This window comes from Tasmannia lanceolata, unplaced genomic scaffold (assembly GCF_043159265.1).
Source record: "Tasmannia lanceolata isolate RefF3 unplaced genomic scaffold, GAP_Taslan_0.1 ptg000002l, whole genome shotgun sequence".
Lineage (NCBI taxonomy): Eukaryota > Viridiplantae > Streptophyta > Magnoliopsida > Canellales > Winteraceae > Tasmannia > Tasmannia lanceolata.
The window spans coordinates 47,821,079-47,841,911 of NW_027518679.1; the positions used below are offsets into that span (position 1 = coordinate 47,821,079).

Consider the following 20,833-nt stretch of genomic DNA (forward strand, 5'->3'; position numbering starts at 1 on the left):
TCAGCTTATGGAGGTAAATTAGAGGGACAGATAGTTTACATTGAAGGACCCATTAGTGGAAACGATATTATGGGATGCAACCTTTGTGTACCCACAAATGGGTGGTCCGGATTGTTCTATTAAGATGAATTAGGGGTGCAAATTAACATTTATATTGTGGCCCATGGATTGGATGGTGTGGATCAACTCATGGAATAACCTAGGGGGGTGTAACTATCCACATTGTGGCCCACTTTTTGAACGGTTTAGATCATCCCATGAAAGCCGAATTGTGAGCCCTATCAATGGAAATGATAGTTTGGGATGTAACTTTTGTGGACACATAAAATGGACGGTTGGATCATCTCATGCATAAACGTCCAGCCACTTTGGATTTTTTTTAGTGCAAAGAAATTACAAGGCCACGTATGTTATTGTGCACGCAATACCTGTTTGAGAGCACATGCAAATGGGGGTTATAATGGGAATTCCCACTCTTTCCCAAACATAGAAGTAATTTTGCTTTATATATATATAGCTTGTTTCACGTGGAAAAGTGAGCAAGGTCGGCTATATTATTTTGCATGCAAAAATAGAAATGGGACCCACTTGGCAAAGTTGGTAAGTTAACAAGTTTCACACATGTTCCGTTCATGTGTACTTCATATAGATGTCAATTATGTTAGATTCATGAATTCATGCTTTGCCTATTCTCTGATCATGTAGAACTCTTGCATGTTCAACATAAGGCATAAAATGAGAATGGATAAATAACCCTTTTGATGAATTTTAACTAAATAAAGCCCTCAAAAATTAAAAACTAGTACTTATCGGGCGAGAACGGTGCCTAACACCTTCCATTCTTGTAATCAGACAATGGGCCATTCATGGAATCGCATGCTTAGTCTTGCAAAGTCACTTATGGGTCTTGGGCCCTAACCCAGGTGGCGACTCTTGTCATTTCCTCTCTTTTTTTCGTGAATTCGGGTTTCTTACCCCAAATTCGTGGAAAAGTGAGGAAAATCAATCACTGCCATCAAACACCCCAGAAAAGAGCAAACGCCGATGCATGCTCGGGGGTGTGAAGGGATAACTTCCAGACACAGTCCCACAACGCCCGAATATTGTATCCACCGCCCATGTGATACAAATTGTAAGATCCCATATCGAAAAGGGAGAGAAAGTTTCTTGGCTTCGGCTTAGCTATATATGTGATCTCTCCTTCTTTCTGTGCAGACATGTTTTCAGCATCTCCAAGGGGCGGGTCCCGCGGAGTGGGTCGGACATGGTTAGTGCTGCTGAAAAACAAAACTGGAAGTGTAGAAGATCAAGAATCGGATAATATTTACACAGTGGCGTCGGGGGTGATAAAATGGTATTAGAGCCATACCTCCCAGAGTGCCAGTGAGGATGTCATGCCCTAAATGGGGTGGATTGTAAGATCTCACATTGGAAAGGGAGAGAAGGTTCATAAGCTATATATGTGAACTCTCCTCCTGACTGAGGGCGGAGCCCGGAATCAACTTAAAGGGGGGCAAATGTTGGTTCCCACCATTTTTCACTTCATGTATTGATAGGTGGGGCCCACCATCTCCCCTAACCCATGCATAAGGTGAACCCACAATTTACACCTCATATTTCTATGCAGTACTGGGCTCACTATTTACACCTCATGTTCTGCACCACGTAAATCATCTCCATAGGATGATCTTGACACTCCAATCTATAGGGTAAACTGATTATAGATTGGAGGGTTAGGATCGTCCTATGGAAATGATTTACGTGGTGCAACCTATCTAGGTTGTGGCCCAATAAATGAACAGTTTGGATCATCCAATGAAGTGGGCCGTAGTGTTTTTTTTTCCTTTTTTTTTTTTTTTTTTGAGAGAGAGAGAGAGAGAGAGAGAGAGAGAGAGAGAGAGTGAGAGTTTAATTTAGGTGACATTCCCTTAAGAGGGGGGTTCGTTGAGAGGGATTTATCAAAAAAAACTATAGAGTGACACTACAGGGAGTAGAACCAAGAGTGCAACCCAACAAATCCCCATTTGCGACATGGCATGGGACCGTAGTTTTGGTAGTTTCGACATCCATTGTAGCCTTTTCAAAGGCATCTTTTTTTATTTCTTTCACATTATACGTGTAGCTATATCTGAAGGCGAGTGTAGGGAGACGCAAAGCCATCTCCGTCGGCTAGTTATGAGGCACAAGCCACCTCGTTGTATTGGTTTGATCCTCACCATTAAGAAGATCGGGTCTTGTGAACCACAGTATGCATGTGATTACGGGTCAAGTATGCATTGCTGTCATGTGTCGGACTGCATGTGATTACGGTTTGGGGCGTGACAATAATGATGATCGAAACTGAAACTATTTTCTTACAGTTCCAATATCAATCATAAGGACCGAAATTTGACCTTCTCCTATGTATAATATTGTATTATGAAGTATACGTACTTAGAAGTTAGAACAACATTTTGTAAGAGAATACTCTCTTATATGTTATATCACTAAATTTTTCTATAAAATTTTCTATTAAATATTAGAAATAAAAATTTATGAATTACAAACGATGAAACCATGTCGGTTCCTGGTCAGGATATGAGAGATTATAAATGAAAATAAAACTAGCATTTTTTAAGAGGGCACGTCCTAGATAAGGGTGAGAAATGGCTTAAAATTCACGAAAAAGTCAATCCCAGTTTGAGCAGAGTTTTCTGTTTCCCGGTTTTTATCCCCTACTCACCCTCATCTCAGTCTTTCCCTCTCAAAATTCTCTCGTCTTTCTCCCACCCATCCACCCTACCCTATCCTCTCTAATCAATTGGGTCATGTCTGGTAGCCAAGAATTTTTTTTTCTTTATTAATCTCTATCTCGAAGTGGTGAGAGAGCGGGTAAGGCAGTGGGAAAAAGAGAGAGATTTGATAGGACATGATCGGGATGAGCGTAGGAAAATATCTATATCTCGAAGGCTGGCAGAGGTTATTGCGGTATCCAAACGTGCCTTTAGAATTTTATTTTACATGAAAAATATTTTTCCATCGAAAATACTATATCCTTTCTCCTTATTTTTCCACTGAATACCCGACCTCCCATATAGGGTTGCAAATGAACCGAGCCGAGACGAGCTTTAGGGTGTTCGGGCTCGGCTCGTTTAGTTTTCATGAAGGCTCGTGTTCGGCTCGGCTCAAGAAGACAAGAATGATAAAAACAAACATTTTGTGGGATTTGAATCCAAGCCCCCTCTAACCACTCAACCAAACTTTCATTTATGATAAATAACCCACATTCTTTTATTTTGTATATAAAAAACAAACATAATCCGAGCTTTAAAGCTTGGCTCATCTCAGCTGGGCGAGCCTAAAAAGCTCGCGGGTTTTCCGAGCCGAACTATACAAAGCTCAAGTTCGGCTGGTTCATTTGCAGCCGTACTCCCTTAACGCAAAAAGTTTCCGGTCATACTCCTCCTCCCACGCCGCTACGCCCATCTCTCCCATCACCTCTTCCCTTCCCCGCTCACGTTAGCATCACCCCCAAAACAACAAAAACTAAAACCCCTTTCAAAACCCTCTCGCACAATCATGCTCCAAATCCTTGCCCACACTCGCAATCTCAATGCAGCTCGTAATTTCCTCTTCAGTATAATCGGCAAGATCTCATCCAACGGTTCAAATCGTTTCTTCAATACTCTGATCCGGAGTTATGGTGAAGCCGGACTTCTCCTTCAATAGTATCTTTTCAGTTCTCTTCCGCCGTGGCCGAACTGTTATGGCCAAGAAATTGTATGATGAAATGGTATTGTGAAACAATCAATTTCTCCAAAAGCTTAAGCATGCTATTTAATTAACACTTCACATTGCATCTTTTTTAATATCAAGGAGTTGTTGGGTTTTGAATCATTGGCTCTGATACCAAGAGTAAGAAGTAAAACCCCATTACTACAAAAGCTTAAGCTTAAGTTGTTAGAGATGGTGTTATTTAACTCTTTGGGAGGAGGGTGAGGGTGCATTTTTTGTTTAAGATTAAGGACTTATTGGGTTTTGAATCAATGGCTCTCATACCATGTGTAAGAAGTAACACCCCATTACTCCAAAAGCTTAAGCTTAAGTTGTTAGAGATGGTGTTATTAACTCATTTTTTTAGGTGGGTGCGTCTTTTTAATATTAAAGTCATTACTCCACAAGCTTAAGTTGTTAGAGATGGTGTTATTTAATCATTTATACTTCAACAGGTATTGACGGACCGGATGTTGCCCGATGTCTACACGTTCAATATCCTGATCAGGGGTTTCTGTTTAAATTCAATGGTGGACGATGGTTTCAGGTTTTTCAAGGAAATGACAAGATCCGGATGTGATCCGGATATCGTACATATAACACGCTTGTGGACGGGCTATGTCGGGCTGGAAAGGTTCGAATTCCGCACAATCTCTTGAAGGGAATGAGGTCAAAGAGCTCCGAATTGAATTCAAATGTAGTTACATATCCAACTCTCATTAGAGGTTGCTGCAAGAAGCAGTCTGTTCAGGAAGCATTGGAGGTGTTTGATGAAATGCTAAGTAGAGGTTTGAAACCAAATGAAGTTACATACAATACCCTCATCCAAGGCCTATGTGAGGCTCAAAAATTGGATAAGATTAAGGAGATTTTGCAGGGTGTTAGTGATAGTGGGGAATTTAGACCAGATACATGTACTTTTAATACTTTGATGAATGCCCATTGTCATGGAGGGAAGTTGGATGAGGCCATGAACATGTTTGATAAAATGTCTGACTTAAATGTCAAACCTGATTCTGCGACGGACGCTGTTCTGGTTAGGAATTTATGTCAGAGAGGGGATTTTGTGAGAGCTGAGGAGCTGTTTGATCCGCTTTAGGAGAGTGAAATTCTGCTTAAGAAAGAGGGGTGTGTTCCGCTTGTTGCTGCTTATAATCCTATTTTTGAATATTTATGTGCGGTGGGGAAGGCGGGAAAGGCAGAGAAAGTGTTTAGGCAGTTATTCAAGAGAGGAACACAATACCCACTGCAAAGAAGGTTCATTTCGAGCTGCGTATGAGATTTTGGTCTTGATGTTGAGGAGAGACTTTGTACCGGATATGGAGACGTATGAATGTTTGATTGAGGGTTTTCTGCAGAAGGTGGAATCGGGTTTTGCTCAGAAAACTTTGGAGAAGATGTTGAGAAGTGATCATCATCCTAAAACATCTACTTTTCATTCTATACTCGCGCTGCTCTTATAAGAGATGGTTGTGCATATGAGGCTGCTAAACTTGTTACAGTGATGTTAGAGAGGAGAATTCTGCAAAACGTCAATCTGTCAACAGATACCATTATCATTCTTTTCAAGAGTGGTCTTAGGGATAACGCAATTGAGATTGTTACAGCACTGTATAGTAGTGGGTATTCAGTGAACATGGAGAAATTGGTTGGCTCCCTTTGTGAGGATGGTAAATTCTTAGAGGCACGAGAACTTTTGCCATTTAGTTTGGAGAAGCATCGAAATTTAGATACTGAACTTTATAATACAGTGATTAAGGGTCTTTGTAAAATTTGGAGAGCTCAGGAAGCATTTTCTTTGTTCTATGAATTAACAGAAAAAGGATATGGGCCTTTTGTGAGTTGCTTGAAAGAATTGGTGATTTCCCTCAAAGCTGATAGAAGATTAAAAGAAGCAGATTTTTTTTCTAAACAGATAACTTACAGGATTCAAAACCAGTAAAGAGAAATTGACAGCTACACGTGTTGGTCATTTATTGAAATTTCGTTGCTTTATAATTGATTTGCCCATTCCTATGTGGAGGGAGTGCAAATATATTAATGATGAGATGCTGTAGTCTTTTCGAGAGCTAAGATGGTGAGGTTTAGGTTCAACATTTCAGACCTTTTATAGGTTAACAATGCAGGCAACACAGAGGTAAGATTTCTGGAGTTCAATGTTATTATTGTTATTTTGGTTTTGATAACTTAAGGCGTCTGAGGAAGCAATACATATATTGTAGTCGTGGGAGATATCACATGGATGTACATTTCTTGAAGGACTGTATATATCAAATATCTAGACATTATTTGGATGAAATATATTATTGCAAGGACTAACCTACTTTGCTTGTCCACTGGTGTGTGCAGCGTCCATAGAGAAATCTTCAAGGGTATCTTGTTCTATGAAGAGATTCAGATGCGCAGATATAGTGAGGAGCATCTTCGTCCCAACTGAAACTCCCAACTTTGGGTCTTGGCAGAGAGAGACTATCCTCCTGCTTAAATGAGCTTTTTTCGGGGCTATTGGTGAGAAAAATTCCAACAAGGCGGATGTCCAGACGCTTCTTTATAGAATCCTCATACATCAGACTCAGTTGGATCACCTTATTATTGATAATAACTCTCTTAATGTTGTCTGATAAGTGAGAGATGCGGTTTGCTATCCTTCGAGATTTTTGATGTGATTGCGGGTCATGCCAAGGAGATTCAACATGTTTGGCGATATGACAATAGTGATACAGATCTACTTTCTTTTTTCAGGTGTTGACAGCTCTGCGATTTTAAAAACACTCCACTTCTCTTGAGAACAACAACAATAGAAACTTCCCAAAGGAAATTAGCCAAAATCTCTTCGAAAAATGTTACTTTCTTTCTAACATTTTCTAATCATAAACCATTCTTTCCTGCTTCAACCATCCTAGTTCAACTAGAAGGTTAAAAGAAGCGGATTTTGTTTCCAGACGGATAACTTGTAGGAGTTCAAGACCAATAGATAACATTTTACAGCTGCATGTGTTCAGCATTTATTGACACTTCGCTGCTTGATAATTGCTTTGCCCATTCCTATCTAGAGAAAATTCAAATATGTTAATGATGACATGCTGCAATCTTTTGGAGAGATCAGATGGTGAGGTTTGGGCTCAACTTTTCAGAGCTTTAATTGGTTTACCAGTACAGGGAACACCGAGGTAGGATTTCTGTTGTTCAAAGTTAATCTTTTCATCTTGGTTGCGATAAGTTAAGGTGATTGAGGGATTGTTGCATGTATTGCAGCTGCCGGGAATATCACCTGTATTAGCTGTCAAATATTATTCAGAATTTCTCAGGCCCGGATGGGATTTGTGATTCAAATGAGGCGGAGGCTAGAACTCTCTTTTGTGGGCTCAAATGGTTTGCATTATCGGGTTCAGGTCCTTTGATTGGAGAAGGCGATTCTTTTTCTTCAAATGCCCTCGCTTGGGTAGCTTGTAAGGCTCTAGGACCGTGGAATTTGCCCAACATAAGCATGGAGATTCACGACCTTTGTCCAATAGTGTGATCCATGTTTAATCATATGAAACAGACCGCAAACTCTATGACGGATAGATTTGCAAAAGCAGGTTTAGAAATGGAAGAATTGTTGTTCTTTAGATAGTAGTTGGGTTCTCTGGGGTTTTTTTGTGCTTGGCTGTTTGTACGTTTTATTTTACATTGTCAAGGATACCTTGTCCCCTGTTCTTAATATAATTTTTGTAGTCACCCTCTTCAAAAAAAAATAGAAATATCATCTGTATGAACATATCTTAAAGGGATGTATATATCAGACATCAACCATTATTTGGGTGAAACAAAGTGTTGCAAAAATTAACATGGTTTGGTCGACCGATGGTTTTAGATGCCGATTCTTTTGGTTGTCCAGTGAGCAACATTCCTTCTTATTTTAGGGATATATTGGCTTTTTTTCACTACTTTTGGGAGGTGATTAGGATGAGCATTAGTAATGAGGGGTGTCCTCGTCTCAGGTGGGAAATACATGGTAAATTCAAAGGAAAACATAATTGACAAATCTTAGATAGACTATACATTGCAAGCACTCTGCTACTGCGTCTGTAAAAGAATTCAAAATCTTTACAATGATTTTACTCACATCTTATTCACCCAACTCGCATTCAAATCAAAATGCGTGCAGGGAGATTCATACAAAATTTTCATCCCTTGCCAGATCCTCACCAAACAGAAAAGAAATTCTCTCCACCATTCAGGAATCTCTACCACCATTTCTCTGTTCCCCTTCAGGCAGTAGCTTAGATCTACACAAGGGACATGTCTTCTGGCCTTGATCCACCCACTTATCTAGGCATCCTACATGAAAAGCATGTGAACAATTGGACAGCTCTCTGATCTCATGCTTCCAATCTAAACAATTCCAGCAAATGGCACAAATGGGTTCTTTTTCACCTTCGCAGCCACCTCGTGAATGAAGACAAAATCTGCTGAAAAGTGAGCCTCTGTGGCTGCTGTCAGATGACCATCTGTGAAATGCCTTTTGGTATGGAAGCTAGCAAATCCCACAAAATTCTGTGAACAGAGAATAACAAATCTGTCCAAGGATAAAATTTTGATCAACCACCTTAGGTGACAATTTGGTTCTAGGGCATCTTACCTCTGAAAATTACTTGCATAAAATCTTAAACGTAAATGGTTTTGCAGATGATGACTATGATACTTCCAAAAATGATTCAAGTAATTAGTTACTAAAGGCCTTAATTTAAAGATCAAATTAAAATAGGGGGGCTGATATCTGCACTACCATATTTTGATAATGGCATGCACTACTCTTTGTGTTACACTTATTCAATTGACTTTTCAGGGCTGTTACAATACCTAAGATTAGGGTTCAATGGAGACACGGTCTGATGCATCCAAAATATCTAGACATTAACTAACAGGAATTGGGCATAACATGCGGATTCGATCCGTGTCCACTGGATCAATATCCTAAGGTCTGAATTATTTCTAATTGTGACCTAGAGCATCCTAGATCCAAATGGAGGGCACCAATGTCAGCAGGGGTGCAACTCAGGTCGGGTTGAGGCCAACCCGACTCGACCCGAGAAACCTTTTTTTCCAACCCGAACCTGACCCCGACCCGTGTTTTTAAGCATTCAAAAAACAATTTTCATAAAAAATGTCGGGTTTTACTCAGGTCGGATTGCCCAAACCCTCAACCCGAACTGAACCCAGGTTGGGAAACCCAAACCCGACCCTGACCTGAACCCGAACCCGACCCGACCTGAGTGAACCCAGGCCTGAGTTGCTTCCCTAAGTGTCAGGAAATAAAATTCATATTTTTTGTATATTTATGTCTATTCATGACACATTTCATAATATTTAAAAACTTGCTCAAATGACGAATAATATTTCATTTTCCCACTTTTCTTTTCGATGACAATTCTCCCCTCGCTCTCAAGTTTCTTCATTTTTGCCTCATCTAACCTTAAGCTTGAATTGTGTAGGACCTAGGACACTCCGATAGACGGTCCGATTCAAAATGGATATCACTTAGATTCGAAAAGTAGGATTAAAAAACACTCCAAAATGATTCCAACCAATAAGGAATCCCAATAGATCGTCACCAAGATATTGGTGGATCCGATTCGAAGTGGATTCACGGACATCCTTACTCCATTTGCTATCAACATCCAACCATAAAAAGTGATAAACAAAAGCTAATTGTGCCATTATCAAAATATGGTAGTGCAGATAACTGTCACCTTAAAATAATCTTCTTTACAACTAATGACCAGTTTTGGTAGAATAGGTAATAGGGCTGCAACTCGGGTCGGGCGGGTCAGGTTTTGGAGAACCCGACCCTACCCGAGAAATATCTCGGGTCGGGTCGGGTCAAGTTTTTTTTTTCGGAAAACCCACGATTCCCAAACCCGGCCCTCCCCATGATAAATCTCGGGTCGGGTCGGGTTTTTTCACGTTGACGCAATTTTTTAAGGAAAATTCTTGTTTGGCAAGGCAACTCAACTCATAGAAGCAGAAATTACACTCACATTACACTTGAATCAAACAATGATGTAATTACACTCACATCACACTTGAATCAAACAATGTTGTAATTACAATCAAACAATGCTGAATCAAACACTTGAATCAACTCAACTCATCGAAGCAGAAATTACACTCACTTGAATCAAACAATGCTGTAATCAAACAATGTTGTAATTACAATCAAACAATGCTGAATCAAACACTTGAATCAACTCAACTCATAGAAGCAGAAATTACACTCACATACAGTAATAGTGGGTGTGTGGGTTTTCACTTTTAACTTTTAACTAACAATAGAAAAAAATGTACATACTATAACTTATGTAACTCGGGTCGGGTCGGGTCGGGCCCCTTCAAACCCGGCTCGACCCGAGATTCATGCGGGCTTTTGAATGCTCAACCCGGCTCGACCCGAAACCCATGAAACCTGAACCCAACCCAGGCTATTTTCGGGTCGGGTCGATGCGGGTCGGGTTTTACCCGGCTCGAGTTGCAGCCCTAATAGGTAATGACTTCCAAAACTTGATTGAAGTAATATCTATTGGGATCTCAAATGCCTACGGGAGTACTTAAAGGCTACTCATGTTGGCAATATCATGTTTTGATAACAGGGCGAATCACGGTGCCCTTTATTATTTAGCCAGCTATCAAAGGCTATTGCCATTCCCTAAAGGCTCTAAGAAGCCAATTAAAAAAGACAAGAAAATTGATTTCGCCCCATTACCAAAACATGGTACTACATAGGGGTGTAAATAGATATTCGGAAATTCGATTACTGTCCGTATCCGAATCCGTTTAAAGTGAATATTATTCGAATACGTTTCAAGCGGATATTATCCAAATCCGTTTATGAGATATCCGGCTCTTAGCGGATGCAAATCTGGTAAATGGTATATCCGATCAGTTTAACATCCGAATCCGATAAGTAAATCCTTTTTATTTATTATTAATAATATCATTAATATTTATTCTTAGTAATGACACACTATCTTTTGTTTCTAAAACAAAAGTGAACTTTCCTTTTAGAAAAAAAAAAAACAAAAACAAAAAGTGTTTTGAGTAGGAAATGAAGTAATCTCTCATTTTAAGGGAATTCTTGGAGTTTGACATGGCTTCTTTATGAAGCAACAAATGCGGGCTGTAGGATGAAAGAGACAAATGGATGATGGTGATTGAAAGAAAATGGAGTAGCTTCTAGAGAATTCTAAAGCAAAAAGGCCATCTAGGTCGTTGATGGTAAATGGACGGCTCAGATCAATTTTCCAACTTAGGGTTATATAAAAACCCAAAATGCAATTAAAAGAGGGGACTTATAAGGTTTGCAAGGAGAAGCAAGCAACAGAGAGGACAAAGGAGGAGGTTGAGACACCTCTTCGGCATTCCTTGGTGCCTCCAACCGCACCAAAATCCATCGCTGCCCCTCTCCACCTTCTCACAGCCACCTCCGTCACCTCCATCTCTAACCCAGTCCCCATCTCCATCCCCATTTCTCTTCATCTTCCACCATCAGCACTCCCACTTCCCCTGTTCAAAATAGCCCAAACTCATTCCATCATATACAAAAAAAAGGAAAAACCCAAAGACCACTACCAACACCATCATCCATCCCCACCGCCTCTCTCTCTCTGCCTTTGTTTTAAAAGGAAGAAGAGGATCTCCTATATTTTAGGGTTTGAGAGTTAATTTTGTGAAGAGAATGTAGAGGTCTAGTTTTAGGGTTTGGAAAATTCATTCGAGGAGTAAGAAGGAGAAAAAAGACAAAGTGCTGTAAAAAAATGTTCGAATTTACCGGATAAACGGATACGGATAATATCCGAATTCGAACAATATCCGGCGGATACGAATTCAGTAATAGATATTAAATATCCGTCGAATCCGAATCCAAATTCGGATAGTATATACTGTAATCGAATTTGGATATAGCCATATCTGCTCCGAATTCGATCCGTTTACACCCCTAGTACTGCGAATATCACTAGCCTCGAAAGCCCGGGTAAAACCATGTAATAGAACAAGGAGACCAATCAACATTATGGCTCCTTTAGGCCAATTCCTGCCTTAGGCCCCCTAGGATGATCTAAACCGCCCATTTGATGGGCCACAACGTAAATACTCAGTTTCTCTTTAGATCGGAGGGCTAGGATCATCCTATGGAAATGATATTTTGCAGGCAACCTTTGTACGTTGTGGCCCATCATATGGACGGTTTGGATTATCCTATGGCGAGGGCCAAGTGGTTCACTTTGGAAGACATGGGTGGGGCATACCCTGCTCAAACATTTAAACAAATTAATTGTGGGCCCACCAACCGTTCATGTTGGAGAGATAGAGAGGGAGACCAGTTGGGAATTGTACTGGCGCTGAAGGATCCGTCCTTCAATTGCTGATCCTTCGCGAGTCGAACTCGCTTTCTTCCCATGCCTTTCACTCACTTGCTTGAGTCGGACTCAATTCGGAGGAGTATTGTACCGGCTGTGGACTAGAAGGGGGGATTTTATCGAAGAAGGTGGGGAATATCACTCTCCGACCATCACTTCCAGTGTCTTCATCTCTCCGGCCGATTTCTGGTAACGCAATTTCTACTATCATATTTGAAGAAACTACCAATCACAAGTAAAATTCTAACCCTCGAAACCCTTTCCTTGCTTCCACTTTCTGTGCTCTTGTTAAGATTTTCTTTTGCTTCCATCGTTGTAAATGTGATTTTAGACCAGGGGAAAAAAAACTCTTTATGGGGCTTATGCCTTTTGAGTTGCTTTTGCCTTCAGTTCTCTCCAAATTCGGAGGAAAGTTTTTATTATATTTGAAGATGTAATTTTCATTTTCATTATGCTTAATTGCAAACTATTTGTTTTATCTTAATAATGTTCCCTTGATTCTTTTTTCTGCATTTCCTTTGTTGTAAGCCTTGCAAAGGAAATGTTTTTTTTTTTCATCTCCTTTTCCCTTTATCTCTGATTGTTGAAAGAAGAGAGCTTCATGGTGGTTAGGTTTTCTTCAATAGAAGAAACAGAGAACCCTTGGTTAGGGACTTGATAAACCACCCTTGTACAGACTTTATAATAACCCATGTTTGTAGACTTGGTAACCCCTTTAAGTGACTGGATAAAGCCTTTTAGAGACTTGATAAGCCCCTTCTAGAGACTACAACCCTTGATAGGACCTGATAACTCCTTTTAGAGACTTGATAACCCTCTTGAGAGAGCTGAAGCCTTTTTAGGACTTGCTAACCCATGTTTAGAGACTTGTGAACCCGTTTTTAGGACTTGATAACCCCTGTAATGAACCTGAGAAGCCCTTTTTTGTAGTTGAGAACCGTGTTTAGAGACTTGATAACCCCTGTTTAGAGACTTGAGAACCCTCTTTAGAGAGCTGAAGCCTTTTTAGGACTTGATAACCCATGTTTAGAGACTTGAAAACCGTTTTAGGAGTTGATAACCCCTGTTTAGGAACTGTGAAGCCCTTTTTTGGACTTGAAAACCCCTGTTTAGGAACTCCATAACCCCTATTTAGAGACTACAACCCCGTTTCAAGACTTAATAACCCCAATTTAGAGGTTTGAGAATCCCTTTAAGGACTTGAGAACCCATGTTTAGAGACTCGATAACATCTAAATAGAGACTTGACAACACCTTGAAGGACTTTATAACCCCTGTTTGGAGACATAATAACCCATTTTTGGAGACTTGATAACGTAAGAAAAGCATGTAAATTTCTCCAAATTGTTGGGCTAGATCCAGTTCATTTCAAAACCTTTTGGTTGTTCATCTTTTCTTTCTTCTTCCCCTTCTCCTTTACAAAACAAACAAACATGATCCTAGAATCTAGATGATTATGTTTCCTTGATTATTTACAGATCTATATATACCTGTTGATTGGGATCATTTTACTGGTAACCCCTTTCTAGATCCTGTTCATTTCAGAGATGGTTGGATCATTTTAATGGTGCCTTTCAGAGATGACAAACATTCATCACTTTAAAGTGGAAAAATGATCCCAACCATCTTTGAAATGATACCAACATGGTCGGCACTCCAAGGATGGTTGAATTATAACCTATTGTAGACACATAAAGTGGAAAAATGATCCCAACCATCTCTGAAATGAATTGGATCAAGAACATAATCGTTAAGATTCTAGGCGCATGTTTGTTTGTTTTGTAAATCAGAAGGGGAAAATGAAAGTAAAGATAAACAGCCGAAAAGTTTTGAAATGAACTACATCTAGCCAAACAATTGGGAGAAACACACATGCTTTTCTTGGGTTATCAAGTCTCCAAAACGGGGTCATCAAGTCTCCAAACATGGGTTATCAAGTCCTTCAAGGTGTTCTCAAGTCTCTATTTAGATGTTATCAAGTCCTCAAAAGGGGTTCTGAAATCTCTAAACATGGGTTATCAAGTCCTAAAATGGGGTTGTAAGTCTCTAATTGGGGGTTATCGAGTCTTAAAAATGGGTAACCAAGTTTATAAACATGGGTTATCAAGTCCTTAAAGGGCTTATCAAGGCCTCAAAAGGGGTTCTCATTCTCTAAATAGGGTTATCAAGTCCTAAAACGAGCTTGTAGTCTCTAAACAGGGGTTATCAAGTCCCTAAACATGGGTTTTCAAGTCCAAAAAAGGGCTTCACAGTTCCTAAACAGGAGTTATCATGTCCTAAAACGGGTTCTTTGCAGACCATGAGACTAAAATTCAGGGATTATTTGTTTCCCCAAACCAAAAGAGAAGTAAAGTGGGCCCTGAGAGGGAGACATGATAATGCCGCGAATCAGGAGATTGGTTAGATGATGCATTAAAAAGACAGGAAAATAGATTCCTGTTAAAATTAGGAATTTTTCCACCATTTTCTCCTCACTCACCACCTCCTCAAATCTTTCTCTCCCACTTCCGTATCACTCTTCCACTCATGCTAGGTAGAGAAATATTCCATGAAATATTTTTCATTGTTTCCCAACATGCCCTTAGACATCCTTTGAATTTTCATCTCATATACTATATTGTTCTCTCTCTCTCTCTCTCTCTCTCTCTCTTCCATTCTCTTTTCTTCTGAAGATACAAACTAACAGGCCATTTGCCAAACAACAACAGAGTATCACCCAAGGTACGTATATAATGCTGATATTGTGCTAGAAAGGTGATGGAAAAATATTACCCACGATAGTCCATATATATCCATATGATTTTTAACTGAGGAAATTGATGAGTTTTATAAGTTAGTCCACATGTCTACCACCATATCTTGTAAGAAAATGACTTCTTAGTTTCATTTGGCAATCATTAATAGGCCAGGAACTGATATTGTGAATGGCTAATTAATTTCAGGTGGGATGTTGAGTCAGCACATCAGCTTCCAAAATACATGAAAGTGTGCTATCTTGCGTTGTTGAGTACTGTCAAGGAAATAGTAGAGGAACTTGCAGCTGATGGAAAGTCTTATCGTGTACCATACTTAATAGAAGCAGTATGACATCTTAACATACATAAAATTTGAGCCATATTAAGAACATTTAAATTAGGCTACAGATATTGCCAATACCATGTTTTGATAATTGCACTCACTCATCTAGTCTTTTATTATATAAACGGCTGGCAAACGTTATTGCAGTTCCCAAAAATCAATCAAAAGCAAAAAGAAAAGATAACTTGAATTTTATACAATTATTAAACATGGGAGTGCCAACATCAACATCCTTGAGTTGTTTTGGGAAGATAACCTTGTGTTTCCTTTTCGATGATAATTTTTCGGGAAACATATATTTACACCCCCTCTAGTTTCTGGCACATACACTTCTAACCCTGACTTTCAAAACGTGACAACTACACCCCCTGAGGTTGCATTTTGTTATAAGTATACCCCTTCCGTCAACTGTCCATTAGTTTAACCCGACGGAATGGCCCAAACTAACCCGGGTTAAGATTTTGGGGATAGAAATACCCTCATTGGTTTTAAGCCATTTGCAGAGGGATTAGGGTTTTGTCATTTCCTTCATCACCCATTTCCTTCATCACGGTGGCCGTCGCAATCTCCGGCACAACCCATTTACGTTGTGGCATGGTTAATCCCAGCGAGATCTAGTTCTGAGATATGCTTTAGGTCATGAACCTTAAAAAAACCAAGAAATAAGAAACAGGGATAAAGGCAAATGAATGGGCATTTTCTACATACCTGAAATAAGATCTGTGATAGTGTGAAGGAATGAAAATGGGTTTCGAAGTTGGGTGGCTGCGAAGGTGGGTTCTAGCGGCTATCGATATGGATTTCTGGATGGGCGAATTGGGCTCCGAGAGATGTATTTCAAGAGGGATGGGATATTGAACCTGGGTTTGAATGGGTTTGGCACTGAATTTGGGGATGAATAGATTTGGAAATGAGAGGGGTTTGGTATTGAATCTAGGTTGGAATGGGTATAGAAATGAGATGGATATGGTATTGAATCTTGATTTGAATGGTTTTGAAGATGAGTGAAGTGGGCTTGGAGCTGGTTCAAAGTAGATTTTGGGCCTGCACATTTGGAGCATATTTTTAGGTATCCAGGTTGAAGATGAGATGGGTTTCATGTTTTTGAGATAGGGGTTTTGAACAATTCGTTGAAGTTTTTTGGTGATTCAAGTTATGATGGATTTAGATCCAAGTTACTGTATTTTGATTTCAGTTCACGTATTAAGGCTCAATAGATCCAAGATTCAATACCCACCTTTGCAGCCACCATATCCATCTCATTTTCAATTGGTGAAGACGAGGGCATTTTGGTCATTTCCGCCTTACCGTCTATTCCGTCACGTTAAAAAAAAACCCATTGTAACTTCAGGGGGTGTAGTTGTCACGTTTTAAAAGTCAGGATTAGAAGTGTATGTGTCAGAAGCTAGAGGGGGTGTAAATGTATTTTTCCCTGATTTTTATGTTCTAATATTATGGTTGAGCAACTTGCTCTTATCGCAGATGAAATGGTTAACAAGAGCATACTTTAATGAAGCTGTATGGTATAACAAGGGATATGTACCTCTATTTAATGATCATTTAACCCTCTCATTGATCAGTTGCGGTTACCCAAGTATTACTATCCTCACTTTTGTTGGGATGGATGAAATTGCAACAAAGGAGGCATTTGATTGGGCAAGCACAAGGCCCAAGATTGTTATGGATGCATCAATAGTTAACCGACTCCGAGATGACAACGTGGGAAGCAAGGTAGGATGCTAATTTACATGAAACATTTACAGTAATATTGTGAAAAAAAAAAAAAAAAACTCAATGGACTTAATAATATTATGAATCCTTGAAGGGAAGTGATATATTCGCCCCTTTGGATTACTTGTGACACCCAGCAGTAGTGTATAAAGGACAGCGGACGGGCTGATACACTGCTGCTGGGTGTCCCAAGTAATCAAAAGGGGCGGATATATCACTTCCCATCCTTAAAACAACCTTCATATTCTTGTCATGTCTCATGACTATTTTAATGACAAACTACCTTCTCATTACAATAACATTCTTATCCCCCACAAACTAATTATGATGTGTATGGTGAATTTGAGGAACTACAACTATTCACGGATGCACTCAATAGGTACTCGACTTACATGTATCTTTTATTTCTATTGCTTTGAATAGAGACTACTATTTTATAGCACTTTGGTTAACATGCCAAAGGACTATAACGTGTTACATCGCAACTTATACCAGACCCTAAATGTTGAGGAACTCAACTTATCACAAAATACAATACAACACTAAATGTTGCCAAACCAAAAGAGAAGTAAAGAAAGAGAAGTAAAGTGGGCCCTGAGAGGGAGACATGATAATGCCGCGAATGAGGTGATTGGTGAGATGATGCATTAAAAAGACAGGAAAATAGATTCCTGTTTAAATTAGGAATTTTTTCCACCATTTTCTCCTCACTCATCACCTCCTCAAATCTTTCTCTCCCACTTCCGTATCACTCTTCCACTCATCCTAGGTAGAGAAATATTCCATGAAATATTTTTCATTGTTTCCCAACATGCCCTTAGACATCCTTTGAATTTTCATCTCATATACTATATTGCTCTCTCTCTCTCTCTCTCTCTCTCTCTCTCTCTCTCTTCCAAACTAACAGGCCATTTGCCAAACAACAACAGAGTATCACCCAAGGTACGTATATAATGCTGATATTGTGCTAGAAAGGTGATGGAAAAATATTACCCACGATAGTCCATATATATCCATATGATTTTTAACTGAGGAAATTGATGAGTTTTATAAGTTAGTCCACATGTCTACCACCATATCTTGTAAGAAAATGACTTCTTAGTTTCATTTGGCAATCATTAATAGGCTAGGAACTGATATTGTGAATGGCTAATTAATTTCAGGTGGGATGTTGAGTCAGCACATCAGCTTCCAAAATACATGAAAGTGTGCTATCTTGCGTTGTTGAGTACTGTCAAGGAAATAGAAGAGGAACTTGCAGCTGATGGAAAGTCTTATCGTGTACCATACTTAATAGAAGCAGTATGACATCTTAACATACATAAAATTTGAGCCATATTAAGAACATTTAAATTAGGCTTCAGATATTGCCAATACCATGTTTTGATAATTGCACTCACTCATCTAGTCTTTTATTATATAAACGGCTGGCAAACGTTATTGCAGTTCCCAAAAATCAATCAAAAGCAAAAAGAAAAGATAACTTGAATTTTATACAATTATTAAACATGGGAGTGCCAACATCAACATCCTTGAGTTGTTTTGGGAAGATAACCTTGTGTTTCCTTTTCGATGATAATTTTTCGGGAAACATATATTTACACCCCCTCTAGTTTCTGACACATACACTTCTAACCCTGACTTTCAAAACGTGACAACTACACCCCCTGAGGTTGCATTTTGTTATAAGTATACCCCTTCCGTCAACTGTCCATTAGTTTAACCCGACGCAATGGCCCAAACTAACCCGGGTTAAGATTTTGGGGATAGAAATACCCTCATTGGTTTTAAGCCATTTGCAGAGGGATTAGGGTTTTGCCATTTCCTTTATCACGGTGGCCGTCGCAATCTCCGGCACAACCCATTTATGTTGTGGCATGGTTAATCCCAGCCAGATCTAGTTCTGAGATATGCTTTAGGTCATGAACCTTAAAAAAAACCAGGAAATAAGAAACAGGGATAAAGGCAAATGAATGGGCATTTTCTACATACCTGAAATAAGATCTGTGATAGTGTGAAGGAATGAAAATTGGTTTCGAAGTTGGGTGGCTGCGAAGGTGGGTTCTAGCGGCTATCGATCTGGATTTTTGGATGGGCGAATTGGGCTCCAAGAGATGTATTTCAAGAGGGATGGGATATTGAACCTGGGTTTGAATGGGTTTGGCACTGAATTTGGGGATGAATAGATTTGGAAATGAGAGGGGTTTGGTATTGAATCTAGGTTGGAATGGGTATAGAAATGAGATGGATATGGTATTGAATCTTGATTTGAATGGTTTTGAAGATGAGTGAAGTGGGCTTGGAGCTGGTTCAAAGTGGATTTTGGGCCTGCACATTTGGAGCATATTTTTAGGTATCCAGGTTGAAGATGAGATGGGTTTCATGTTTTTGAGATAGGGGTTTTGAACAATTCGTTGAAGTTTTTTGGTGATTCAAGTTATGATGGATTTAGATCCAAGTTACTGTATTTTGATTTCAGTTCACGTATTAAGGCTCAATAGATCCAAGATTCAATACCCACCTTTGCAGCCACCATATCCATCTCATTTTCAGTTGGTGAAGACGAGGGCATTTTGGTCATTTCCGCCTTACCGTCTATTCCGTCACGTTAAAAAAAACCCATTGTAACTTCAGGGGGTGTAGTTGTCACGTTTTAAAAGTCAGGATTAGAAGTGTATGTGTCAGAAGCTAGAGGGGGTGTAAATGTATTTTTCCCTGATTTTTATGTTCTAATATTATGGTTGAACAACTTGCTCTTATCGCAGATGAAATGGTTAACAGGAGCATACTTTAATGAAGCTGTATGGTATAACAAGGGATATGTACCTCTATTTAATGATCATTTAACCCTCTCATTGATCAGTTGCGGTTACCCAAGTATTACTATCCTCACTTTTGTTGGGATGGATGAAATTGCAACAAAGGAGGCATTTGATTGGGCAAGCACAAGGCCCAAGATTGTTATGGATGCATCAATAGTTAACCGACTCCGAGATGACATCGTGGGAAGCAAGGTAGGATGCTAATTTACATGAAACATTTACAGTAATATTGTGAAAAAAAAAAAAAAAAAAAAACTCAGTGGACTTAATAATATTATGAATCCTTGAAGGGAAGTGACTATTTTAATGACAAACTACCTTCTCATTACAATAACATTCTTATCCCCCACAAACTAATTACCTCTAATTTCTTAAGAGATTGCTAACTGTACTAGAGTTAAAAGCTAATCCAACTAAATAAAACTTAGGGATGTGCCTATATCTAAATCAGAAGGTGTTTTATGTCCAGCCATTGAGTTATGAGTTGAGTAAGTCTTTTTAACCCAAAAAAAACAATCATAATACATGGATCAACTAATTTAAGTAACATGAGACAAGAAGATAAAATGTGTAATTGTTTTTTGTATTGATTTTAATATTATTTTTATGTATCATTGACATTTGAAGTTTGAACAAGAACGAGGGCATGTTGTATCATCTCTCGAATGCTATGTCAAGGAGCATGGGTGCTCAGAGCAAGAGGCGTGTGATAAGTTGCAAGAATTGATTAAGATTGCATGGAAAGGCCTAGTCAAGCCTGCCTTGACCCTCCGGTCTCACTTGCTCTCCTTATGCCAATTGTGAATCTCGCACGTGTTATGGAAGTATTGTACAAAAATGATGATGGATACACATTTGCCGAAGGCAAGACCAAAGAGCGGATCATCGCATTGTTTGTTGAACCGATTGCCCTTTAAGTATATATGTGGTTCACTTAGTTTTATGGCCGGTTTAAATGTGCCTCAATAAAGGATTGTTTATCTTACTATTGGATGTAATATGTAATAGCATTGATAGTACTTTGTGTTTACTATGCTGTCTAAATTGGTG

At 39.2% G+C, this 20,833-nt stretch overlaps 1 protein-coding gene, 1 long non-coding RNA gene and 1 pseudogene across 3 annotated transcripts; all 3 read left to right on the top strand.

The window, feature by feature from the left end:
* The first annotated feature begins 3,416 nt into the window (after positions 1-3,416).
* Positions 3,417-7,579, top strand: LOC143886009 (pentatricopeptide repeat-containing protein At1g02060, chloroplastic-like; annotated as a pseudogene). The gene is made up of 4 exons (XR_013253670.1): positions 3,417-3,772; positions 4,209-5,890; positions 6,103-6,923; positions 7,009-7,579. The product of XR_013253670.1 is annotated as a pentatricopeptide repeat-containing protein At1g02060, chloroplastic-like (transcript).
* A 4,506-nt stretch (positions 7,580-12,085) lies between these two features.
* Positions 12,086-15,330, top strand: LOC143876186 (uncharacterized). The gene is made up of 2 exons (XR_013250324.1): positions 12,086-12,387; positions 15,095-15,330. It is a non-coding gene; the product is annotated as an uncharacterized LOC143876186 (long non-coding RNA).
* Positions 15,331-17,302: 1,972 nt separating this feature from the next.
* Positions 17,303-20,833, top strand: LOC143876178 (putative terpene synthase 2). Its single transcript, XM_077377872.1, has 4 exons — positions 17,303-17,340; positions 18,125-18,263; positions 19,727-19,975; positions 20,411-20,833. The coding sequence occupies exons 2-4, from the start codon at positions 18,162-18,164 to the stop codon at positions 20,585-20,587; spliced, it is 528 nt and encodes a 175-aa protein (XP_077233987.1). The 5' UTR covers positions 17,303-17,340; positions 18,125-18,161; the 3' UTR covers positions 20,588-20,833.

Excerpts from the sequence above, each read along its gene's own strand:
- LOC143876178 (XM_077377872.1), top strand. The coding sequence starts at position 18,162 with ATGAAAGTGTGCTATCTTGCGTTGTTGAGTACTGTCAAGGAAATAGAA. Across the intron at positions 18,264-19,726 it reads TACCATACTTAATAGAAGCA|ATGAAATGGTTAACAGGAGC; the intron begins GTATGACATCTT and ends CTCTTATCGCAG. Across the intron at positions 19,976-20,410 it reads ATGACATCGTGGGAAGCAAG|TTTGAACAAGAACGAGGGCA; the intron begins GTAGGATGCTAA and ends TGACATTTGAAG.